The following is an 11,845-nucleotide window of genomic DNA, read 5'->3' on the forward strand; positions in this document are numbered from 1 at the left end:
ACGTCCTGGGCTAGAGATTTTTCCAGTCGGGCTACCAAAATCTATCTCTGCCCTGCCCGTCCGGCTATTGTAGGAAGGAAAAATATATGTCAATGCTTTTGCATTCTTTCGGAAATGTAGCTGGGTAATTATGTCATTGGCATCGGTGAGCCACTGTCAATATGTGACATATTGAAATCGCGTTTGAATTTGCGCTTGTTTTTTGCTTTCACTTTGCAATCGCGTGAACTGTGTATAGAGAGCGACAGCACTGATTGGTGAGTGATGATAATTTGTGCACCAATTCCTCTGACATTGTCTTATTAATCGTTAGCTTACTACGCAAACATGACAAGTGAAATCTCCCGCAGCAAGCTTAAACATGTGAGAGGTTGATCGCGCAGAGAATCGCTGAGCTTATGTGAGTGCGTGTGTAAAAGCAGCAGGATATATATTTTAGTTCTGCTGAGCCAAATAAGACAGGTCAGGGTGAAGAAGTGACAGCCAAAGAAAAGCTTACCGCAAAACGGAAAAGTTATGACAAATCAGAATATAAGGCAAAAAGAAAGTGCAGCTTTATGGTTTCATGGACAAAAGAATTTCTGTGGCTGCGATATGACGAGCTAAATAACCAGGGCTGCACATAAGTGGTCCGCAGGTGCGCATTCGCTGTCAAAATAAAAAAACACGCACAAGGGTTAGGGTTAAATTTAAAAACTCTACTTTTGAGTTAAAATATATATTTATAATTTTAATAAATGACAAATTAAAAAGGCATGAACATTTTATTTTGTATCGAAAAAATATCGAACCGTGACACCAAAGTATCGAACTGAACCGAACCGTGAATTTTGTGTATCGTTGCACCCCTATTTATTTCCTATCTTATTCATAGCCTTTTCTTTTTTCTTTAGGTCACGAGCAGTTGTGTAAGCATTTCACTACATATTGTACTGTGTATGACTGTGTATGTGACAAATAAAATTTGAATTTGAATTTGAATTCTAAAGCCAGTGCTGTTTTTCTTTTCTTGTGTCTTAGTGCCTATAGGGTTAACTCATGTTCTTGCAAATCCTTCTTCGGGTTTATTTTATCAGGTGATGTCAGGTGCGTGCAGGATAAAACAACACACTGAGCTGCAGTTTAAACAACTGCACACAAGTTATTCAGACATGTAGTCACTTTGGGTCTTCTTTCGGAACATGTTACTGTTACTACCCCAAAGCCTGCCATTACCTGGAAACTGCTGAAATATCAGCATCACTGTCCACAGTGAAGCTAGTTTTACACCGCCATGGACTAAGTGTGCGCCAAGAGAGAAAGAAGAATCTGTTCTAAAATTGACACCTTCAAAGTCAGCTGAAATCCCACATGGATGAAAAAAAACCTTTGGGAAAAAAGTTCTATGGTTGGATCAAAAAAAGCTTATTTGGTCACAATGAGAAGATGTATGTTTGGCGGAGTAAAAGTGAGGCTTTCAAATTTAAGAACATTATACCAATTGTCGAGCATGATGGTGGCAACATGATCTAATGCCGTTCTTATCTCAGTGGTGCTGATATATTGCAAAGATGTTAGAATAATGAAGGACTACCTCCAAGTTCTCCAACTTACAGATAAAACTGCAGCTACAGTTAAAAATTTGAAATAATTGGACCTTTAAACGGGACAATGATCCCAGACATCAAAACTGGGTTTTGGGATAAAGCAGGATAATATTAAGCTTCTGGAAAAAAATATATATGAAGATATTAAACCAGAGTTATGCCAGAAGCTTGTTGATGACCATCATAACCTTCTGGTCAAGTTGCAGCTTGCTAAAGGGTCATTTAACCAAATATTTATCTATAATTTTGATCATATGTAGATCAGAGAGAATCCAAAATAAATTCAAACTTGTGCACCCATGTCTTATTTTTTTAAAGTCACTAAGATGGATGCTGTACAATCCCATGATCCCATAAAAAAATTCAAATGAATCATTAAAACAGAAAGTACACCATGACGTTCATGCCCATGATAAGCCAAAGTAAACTCTTGAGCACAAATGTATGCATTTGGGAAATTCAAGTGGTTTGTCTTTTGTAAATTTTGTAAATTTTGTAAATTATTTTTGGGACCACCCTAATGGTGATGATTTTAGAGATGTTGAGGGCCCTACTTCCTATAGCACATAAAATATTTTCTTTCTGCACAGTCTCTGTTCTCCATACTGCCTGTGCTGTTTATGGATAAGACTCCACAGCGCTGTACCATTGGGGGGCAGAGGGGCAGGTCAGAGTACAACATATCTGCGCCATTCACCCACAGCCATTTACCAGCCAGGAAACGCAGACCTGTCCACACCTAGGGGGGAAAAGCAGCTAGTGAAAATACATGGATATATTCATAGTCAATTATTCCACCGAGATTTTTATGTTGCCACAATGCAACATAAAAATCTCTTGCAGCTGAAAAAGCATTTTCCATAATATGCTGTGTTATAAATGGCAAAAGACTGCAAATAAGGTTAAATATGGCCATGTAAATCATTTATACATATAGCCAGAATATGGATTTCGCTTTTGATTCTGATTGATTTGATTCTTCAGTGGTTAGATGTTGGCTGCATGTTCTCATTCTAACCAACAACATGAAAGCAAATCTCATGTAAACATTTCATGCATGAGTCACTGAATTTGAACCCACCTCTTCAGCATTGGCCTCCACCAACTTTTTCATTACATAATTGTAGTTTTCAGGCTGTATGCTGACCAAGTCGCAGCTTGTGGGTGAACTGAGTGCTCTGCAATGTTCCAGTGCCTCCTCCCAGGTTTTGTTCTCCTCTACGAGAACTAGGTTATCCTCCTCTACGAGAACTGGGTTATCCTCCTCTACGAGAACTGGGTTATCCTCCTCTACGAGAACTGGGTTATCCTCCTCTACGAGAACTAGGTTGTCCTGTCCTGTCCTGTTCTGTCCAGCCCTGTAGCAAAGGAAGGGAAACCGAGAGGAGCAGTCTTGGGTAGTCATGCTTTTGCTGAGAGACGAGATGGAGACACAGTTTTTACTGTTATCTGGCTCACCCTGTGCCCAGTTTGTGTAGTTTGACAAGCCTGCACTCCATTTCCACGTTTGCCCTGCAGAACACAATGAATTTTTTCCACAATAGATAAGGTTAATATATGTTTACTGTTTCTCAAGTAATCAATCTGTTCCACCACCTGCTTTAAGGCTAAAATGGGTAGGGAAAAAATGCCCAACTCTACAGATTTGAATAAGTTACTTAGCTTAATTACCAGATTACTTAGTAATAGTACTTAATAGTTTATCATAAACTAAACAATCATGAATCTCACTCGTAAGACATGCTTAAGGATGAAGATTTTGCAAGCTATTATATTTTCAGCTACTGATATTGACTTAAACTGTGAAAAAAAGGCAAAGTAAAAAAAATGTGTGACCGAGTTATGGAACTACATTTTAGTTTACAAAACTGTAACAGAAGTGTTTGTCTTTACCATCTCTCTGGAGTCCAATCCAGATGGGAAAGTCCTGATCACCAAATAATGAATTCAGTTGGTCATAGTCTGACAAAGTTAGCACACCACCTTTCTTCTCGCAGTATTTATGGGCATCATCAAATTTCATTGGCTGAGTTATAAGTTCAGTTGAACCTTCACACATGAAGAATTCTTTGTCGCTTTTAGCTCCATAAACCCTTTCAAGAGAAAGAATCAATACAACATGAAAGAATCTGATGCATTTAAAACTTAAGAGGCGCACTGTTATCTGAAGTATCTGGAGACACTGCGGCTCTCCAGCCTAAGTCAGGAAATGTGGCTAACTGGCAGCAGATTGTGGTTCTCTCAGCTAAAGGGAGTGGTTGAGAAAAATGAATCAAAGTGTCCAGCTGTGTTATATTGGTCGTGTAGTGACGCAAAAAATTTCCAGTGGTTCTGTTTATTACCCACTTCTTACTAGAAAACAAAAACTGAAGACTCTCTCAAAGTCTCTTTTAAAGTTAGCACACACACCAATTTCATATAACAGATTTTTCAAAGTTTGTCCAAATACAGCCATTAATGTAAATCTAAAAGCTGTAACTTATTTGTAAATATTTACTAAAAATGCAAAAAGTATTTTTTAACACGTCTTTAAACAAGAATTATCAACAACAATCTCACATACCTGCCACGGTCATAATGAACAGCACCACGTGTTATTTTGTTTTTATCTGGATGATATTGTCCCCTGAACAAGTCCAAAAAATCATTGTTTGACCAACAGACCCATGAATAATATTCCCTCAAGTCCATTGCATCTGCATCGGATTTTGTATAGATGGTAGCCAAATCAGTCTGGCCATAAAGTCTGTTGGAGGGGAGAGAAAGTTTGTAGTGATCACTCAGAAAAAACTATTTTCTATTGCCTATTCCTTTGCTTATCCCCCCCCCATCTGAAGTCTAAATTTTTGCATACCTCAAGTTTAACTGTAGCTGGTGTTGTACTACAAGTGTAATACTCTTCCCTCCCTCGGCTAAGGTATTTTGTGTTTAATGTAAGAAAAAACGCACCATTAGTGATGTTTTTAGCCATTGAGCATATAAATGACCAGAGGTATCATTTTATATTGTAAAGTCTACATTGAGGATTTTGATAGTGATAATGAATATTAGCGCATTGAGGTTTTAATTAAAGCTTTAAAGTGGAAATGAAACACCAAATGTATAAAGGGTATTTACACCATGGAAACCTGCTCTCAATAACTCCCATAGATGTAACTCTGTGAAGCTGGATTTAAGAAATAAGGGCTTAAAGTTTTAAAAACATGTTTAGCACCATCTTCTGTCAGTACAGAATGTTTCGTCACCGTGTTGGTTGGTGTCAGTTGACTTACATTAGTTTGTGTTAGTTAACTACACAGCAAAATCTCCAGTGTTAAATTAACACTGGAGAGTGTCTATATGGGTCCACACCTCTGAGTGTTAAATACAACACTGTTAAGTGTTAAATTAACACTTTTGACAGTGTTATATGTTTAAAAGTAACCTAGTCAGTTTTGAAGATTAACAATGGCTAACACTGAGCAGTGCTGATTTTCTAACACTGGAATATTTCTAACATTTTGAGTTTCCAGTGTTAGAAAATCAGCACTGCTCAGTGTTAGCCATTGTTAATGTGATATGAAAGAGTTTGCTGGTTAAATGTAATGACTGCGAACCGGTGATGCTAACCTTAGGTAGCCACCTGCCAAGCTAGCTAACGTGCTCGTTTAGCGATAACCGCCTCACCATGGTCGTTGTTTCATATTGTATATATTACTGATTCATGATTAACATCTCTGGTTGCCAAATCTTATAAAACACACTCTCTCGGTTAGACAAGGTAAACCTGATTTTCTCCAGATGGAGTACATTTCCAAATTCTCTCAACCACATTTCGAAGGTAGGAGGTTTATCAGACTTCCAGCAGAGAAGTATCAGCTTTCTAGCCACAAGTGTGGACATTGACACAACCTGCGTCTCTGTCTTGTCCCTTGCCCATCCCGGTTCAGACACCCCGAACAATGCTGCAAAGGGGGTACATGGGACCTCCCTGCCAATGGCTTTGGTCAGAAAATCAAACAAATAATTCCAAAAAAGCTGTAGTTTTTGGCATTGAAAGAAAAGGTGAGATAAAGTTCCTCGACCACTTGAACACTTAACACAGAGGGCTGAAACGTTCTTATATATTTTTTTCACTTTAGTGGGAGAAAAATGCAAACTATACACAACCTTAAATTGGATCAGACAATGTCTAGCATTTATAGAACTACAATATATATTCTTAATGTACTCTTGCCAAAGATCATCAGTAACATCCACACCCAGTTCTTCCTGCCACTGCTCCCTAAAAATATCAGATGAAGGACTGTATATATCTAGTAAGGCCCTGTAAAAGCGAGACACAGCACCTCTAGTATAGGGCTATGGGCAGAAATCTGTGCCATCAGAAACTGAATTTGAATAAGTTCAATTTGAATTTGAATTGCTCAGATTGAATCTGAATTGTAACTTGAATAAATGCTTTTGAAAACTGAATTTGAATTAGTCTAATTTGAAATTGAATTTATGGTTTGAAAATGAATTGATTTGCTTTGAAACTGCATTTTATCCTTTAAAAATTCAGCTCTCGAATAATTTCAGTTTCACTTCTCACCATTCAGTTTCAGTTCTACAATTCAATTTCAGTTCCAAAATTCAGTTTTTTGGAACTTACATCCGGTTCCGGTTCAAGCGCAGATTAATAGAACTATGTTTTACTAGCGGACCGAAAGTGTTACTGACGGGAATCTACAGCGTCTTGAGCTGAATTAAGACTTCAGAAGTCATTCGTCATGTCGAATGAGCGGCGGATGAACTCTCAGGTTGGTAATAAATGTATTACATGTATAAGAACAAGCGTCATGTTAACAAATGATAGCCGTACGGTAACTTTTATGCTTATTGTAGCTGTTAGCTAAAAACGCTAATTTAGCGTAGTTTGCCCTGAATTCAGCTTTGGCAACAAATATGATCGACTGTTTCTAGTAGAATTCCAAAGTTGTCATCTTGGACCCTCTCAGAGTACCCCCTCTGTATGCTTGCAGAGACCCCTACAGTAGGGAAACATGCAAAACGGTGCCCAAACCTTTGTATTTGAGCTTTATTTATGTCTTACACAGCATCCCAACTCTTTAGCTAACGTGAATAGTTAGTCTAATTCATTAGTGCAGCATTACTGGATCACCTCTGTTTGAAGTGATATAATGTGATATACAACTATCACTGAAACAGCAAACTTTGTAAATAAGCAAACAACACTTCTCATTCTCTAAACGTTTGGCCACAGCTGTAGATTACACTATCAGTGCTTGTTCACTCTTGACAATAATAACATTTCTAAATTTACTTTGTGCATCTACAGGTAAACAATATCTAATATTTTATCTAAATGACTGCTTTGTCTTTGAAAAGGGTGAAGAGCCTGAGGCCGGTGACAGTCCAGTTCTGCTCTAAGTACATCCTTACAGTGGCTCACAGGACAAGGCCACATTCCTGTCCTGCCAGAAGAGAAGAGAAACTTCAGAGTCTTCATGCAGTTCAACCACACCTGTCATATTCCATATGACAGGGGTCTCAAACTCCAGTCCTCGAGGGCATGGAAAAGTTGCATGACACTTTGACCGTTGAGGACTGGAGTTTAAGACCCCTGCCGTATGGTGTTCATGCTGTTTTCTACCCCACAGTTACAGCATGTCTGACTGCCTGTTCAGCATATGCAAAAATATATGATGAGTTTAAGCATTTGATGACTAAGGCCTTCCATTATGGTGTTTGTCATCACATGTCACAGACATCTGGATGATCATTTGGAATAAACAAGAAACTAAAAACTTGTTACTTCATCTTTTATCTTTATTATTATTATTATTATTATTGTTCTTATTTTACACTTTTCATTGTTAGGCATTAGGTTTATTTGTAGTAGTCCTTTCCAACGTCTTTCCCTCTTCCATGTTACTGTATATCATATTATATCACTTCAAACAGAGGTGATCCAGTAATGCTGCACTAATGAATTAGACTAACTATTCACTTTAGCTAAAGTTATTAAGTCAGCTAAAGAGTTGGGATGCTGTGTAAGACATAAATAAAGCTCAAATACAAAGGTTTGGGCACCGTTTTGCATGTTTCCCTACTGTAGGGGTCTCTGCAAGCATACAGAGGGGTACTCTGAGAGGGTCCAAGATGACAACTTTGGAATTCTACTAGAAACAGTCGATCATATTTGTTGTCAAAGCTGAATTCAGGGCAAACTACGCTAAATTAGCGTTTTTAGCTAACAGCTACAATAAGCATAAAAGTTACTGTACGGCTATCATTTGTTAACATGACGCTTGTTCTTATACATGTAATACATTTATTACCAACCTGAGAGTTCATCCGCCGCTCATTCGACATGACGAATGACTTCTGAAGTCTTAATTCAGCTCAAGACGCTGTAGATTCCCGTCAGTAACACTTTCGGTCCGCTAGTAAAACGTAGTTCTATTAATCTGCGCTTGAACCGGAACCGGATGTAAGTTCCAAAAAACTGAATTTTGGAACTGAAATTGAATTGTAGAACTGAAACTGAATGGTGAGAAGTGAAACTGAAATTATTCGAGAGCTGAATTTTTAAAGGATAAAATGCAGTTTCAAAGCAAATCAATTCATTTTCAAACCATAAATTCAATTTCAAATTAGACTAAATCAAATTCAGTTTTCAAAAGCATTTATTCAAGTTACAATTCAGATTCAATCTGAGCAATTCAAATTCAAATTGAACTTATTCAAATTCAGTTTCTGATGGCACAGATTTCTGCCCATATAGGGCTCAACTGACATGAAGCTGTCAAGCACTGAGTTTCGAGGAATCAAATTGTATTGTGGAATAGATGCTTTGATGAAATGTCTTAACTGTAAAAATCTGAAAAAATGTGAATTAGGAAGATTAAGTTTCACCCTCAATTGCTGAAAAGATGGAAAATGTCCATCAATGTAAATATCTTTGAGAGAACAAATCCCTCTTCCCTGCCATGTCACAAACGTGATGTCCTCCAGCCCAGGCCTGAAGGCATGATTGTTACATATTGGGGCATCCAAATACATTTTAGGAGCCTTTACTGTGCCCAATAGTTGGTTCCAGACCTTAATTGAATTTTGAATCACAGGATTTCTGCCATATAGTGTATTCTTCACTTTTATCAGGCTATTAAGCAGGGCTGGAAGACAAGTTTGTCTACAAGACAGGTGTTCCATCATCAACCATGAAGGTTGTCCTTCCAAATCAGCACCTGGAGTACACCTTCGCCAAAATGAAAAAATATTTAAGTGTGCAGCCATATAATATAATCTAAAATTTGGGAGTCCAAGGCCACCACAAGTCTTATGTTTAACAAGATGTTTTTTGGAAATTCTAGGAACCTTACCCGACCACACATAGGAGGATACAATAGATTCCAGCTTTTTAAAATATAACTGGGGAATGCACACTGGGATTGACTGAAAGATGTACAAAAATCTGAGCGAAACTACTATTTTGATGGCATTAATCCGCCCCACCATGGAAATTGGCAATGTGATCCCAAACTCAATATTCTTTTCCAATTGATTAACTTTTCTATCCCAATTTTGCTTTAAAAGTTGTGACACCTTACGTGTGACTGTGATTCAAACTTATCTAGCGCTATTCTAAATGGAGTATTATGCAGATAAGCCATGTCCACCCCATCCGACAGAGGCATAAGTTCACTTTTCGTCCAATTTATCTTATACCCTGAGAGAGAGTCAAATTCATTAATAAGCTGCAATAGTGGACTGATAGAGGTCTTAGGTTTTGATATGAATAAAACTACGTCATCAGCATAAGCGGAGAACTTATGAGGAATACCCTGATGTATAATCGGTAGTATATCAGAACTTAGCCGTATACAAGCTGCTAAAGGTTCTAGGGCCAGGGCAAAAATAAAAGGAGAAATGGGATCTCCCTGTCGCGTGCCCCTGTGCAATCGAAAAGGGTTTGATACATCATTATTAGTCCTTGCCGAGGCCATAGGTCCTTTGTACAAAATTCTAATCCAATTGATAAAAGAACATCCTCGGTTTCTTAGCATTAAACTAATTTTTGCAGTACAAAAAGAGATCCTCTTAGATTCATTCTTAGTTTTAGTCTCCTTTTTTCCCACTGAGTTTTTGGTTCTGTTACTCGTTAGGTAACACAAACTAAAGTAAGTGTATTGACCGCAACAACTAACCAACTCCGTAAGTTCCGTACTGACAGAAGATGGCGCTAAACAGGTTTAAAAAACTTTAAGCACTTTTTTCCTAAATTCAACAACACAGAGTTACATCTATATCAGTTTTTGAGAGCACGGCTCCACGGTGTAAATTAGGCCTTATACATTTAGTGTTTCATTTCCACTAAGCATTATTGCTTTCTTCTTGTTCTGATGAAGTGAAATATTTTCCATGGTTCCCAATGCTGTATCACAAAGTGTTATATTAGCTTAAGAGCTTTAAAAAGCATCACTATAAATGAAAGCCTACCCTCTGCAGTATTTCTGGGCATCCTGCCAAGTGTAATATCCTTGGATGTAAAGATATTCTCTTGGCAACACTGATGATGATGGTGTCGTGATGATGAGGAGAATGAAGGTTCCACACAAGATGGTCTTCAATGCCAGCCAAATTCTTTTGTATCGAGAGCATTAAGACACTTTTACTTAAATAGAGGGATAGTTCTTTTCTATATGAGCAGTTAATATGAAGAGCAGCAATAATCTTAGTGTTCAGTTGGTGCACATACCTGCTCTTATGCATCATGTTGTCTTTTTTGCAGAGTGTGATGCTCAAGTGTTTACGAAGAAATACCTGCTGCTGCCCGGTGAGCTACCAACATCCAACTGAGTGTTTCACTGCTTAAATTTCATATACAAGAACGCTGATTTGACTAACAGAAATGTAAATGTCTGCCAAACATCAGCCTTCAGTCAGTGCATATGCAGAAAGCATTTGACTGTTGTCAAATGAAGGAAAGATTTACATAAAGATAAACGTCTTGCAAAAGAAAACAGGCAAGTTGAATTTAAATTAAAAATAGTCTTTGCGTCATCAGCTGTGGGATTGAGTTGAAAATTATGATTAGACATTTCTCTGAAAATTGGATCTTGAGGAAAAAAAATACATTACATGAACCTGTGAAATAAAAATCCAGAAGACCAATCTGGGAAAAAGACAAGCCATTGGAAGCAGTGGGATCATCAGTTCAATGATTTGCTAAAGCCTTTTGGACATTATACTCAGAATGAATAAGTAACCCTAACTTAGTTATCATAAGTGAGCTTTACTTAGTTTTTTTTTTTTTTTTTTTTTGAGGCAATGAGTCTGCATGATTTGTTTAACTTGTGCGAACTATTTAGATTTTACAGTGTACCACTTATAAGTACCACTCATCTAAAGTAGCCTGTTTCAGCAGGCTACTGCACACTGCAGTCTTTGATCAAGGGTGATTGTCAGCAGTTTAACCTCTCTCCATTTGTGTGTATGAGCTTTGGTGAAGACAAATTATTTGTAAGAAGATGGATTCATAAATTTAGATAATGAACAGTGCAGCAGATGGATCTTTTATAGTATATGTTTTATTATGCTAGTGTTTAAATGCACATTTCCCCCTTTAACTGAAATCACATAGGAAATAAACACTGACTCATATCTGGAACAAAACGCAGTTATTTGTTGCAAACCAACAGCACCTCAGTTAATTAAACTGAATTCTACACTTCAAAATGAGTTTTATTACAAAGCATTTTCTTTAAAATAATTAATATTTGGTACCAAATTGAATTCCTTGTAAATATCTTACCAGTTCTAACAGTAAACTGGAGTTATGAGTCAATTCATTCCTCATATTAAGGTTGCATTCCATTTACCTGGGTGGGACATGCTCTTTTCCAGCTGCTTTAAGGATTCTCCTGTCAACGTGTGGCTCTCATCCTCAAGCTGCCATTGGCCATCTAAAGTAAGGTGGCCAAAAACATGACTTCCTCTTGCCATCTCTGCACAGCTGGTTGCATGTTTTGCTTAAACTGCTGTTGAAGCACAAGTTTGTTGGATGGTGTTCTTCCAGCCACCTGGAGCCGTTTGAAAAAATGGGAAGTGCTCTCTGGGAAAGTATTAAACATCAGAAAAGCTAATACCTCAGAACAGTGCAGCAGTTTTATCCAGTGTAAACATCTTTTTGGAATGAAAAGGGACCCATCTTACATTTTGAAAGACCTAATCATTCCTGATAGTAGTGAAGGAACCTCATGGGCAATTAGACA

At 37.7% G+C, this 11,845-nt stretch overlaps 1 protein-coding gene across 1 annotated transcript; it reads right to left on the reverse strand.

The window, feature by feature from the left end:
- Positions 1–793: 793 nt before the first annotated feature.
- On the reverse strand, positions 794–10,393 carry LOC147319901 (secretory phospholipase A2 receptor-like). Its single transcript, XM_086312755.1, has 6 exons — positions 10,330–10,393; positions 10,071–10,214; positions 4,150–4,332; positions 3,480–3,679; positions 2,668–3,098; positions 794–2,325 (listed from the first exon to the last, which is right to left on the reverse strand). The coding sequence occupies exons 1-6, from the start codon at positions 10,344–10,346 to the stop codon at positions 2,137–2,139; spliced, it is 1,164 nt and encodes a 387-aa protein (XP_086168881.1). The 5' UTR covers positions 10,347–10,393; the 3' UTR covers positions 794–2,136.
- Positions 10,394–11,845: the final 1,452 nt, after the last annotated feature.

The sequence above is a fragment of the Aulonocara sp. 'chitande type north' Nkhata Bay genome, linkage group LG11, assembly GCF_057382095.1.
Source record: "Aulonocara sp. 'chitande type north' Nkhata Bay isolate Kocher_YH1m ecotype deep benthic linkage group LG11, A_spYH_male_GT1.1, whole genome shotgun sequence".
NCBI lineage: Eukaryota > Metazoa > Chordata > Actinopteri > Cichliformes > Cichlidae > Aulonocara > Aulonocara sp. 'chitande type north' Nkhata Bay.

What these genes read in the sequence shown, in the direction of transcription:
- LOC147319901 (XM_086312755.1), bottom strand. An exon ending in GATTGGACTCCAGAGAGATG is followed by an intron (nt 3,099 to 3,479) that starts GTAAAGACAAAC and finishes TGTGTTCTGCAG; the next exon opens with GGCAAACGTGGAAATGGAGT. An exon ending in TGGAGGCCAATGCTGAAGAG is followed by an intron (nt 2,326 to 2,667) that starts GTGGGTTCAAAT and finishes TTTCCCCCCTAG; the next exon opens with GTGTGGACAGGTCTGCGTTT.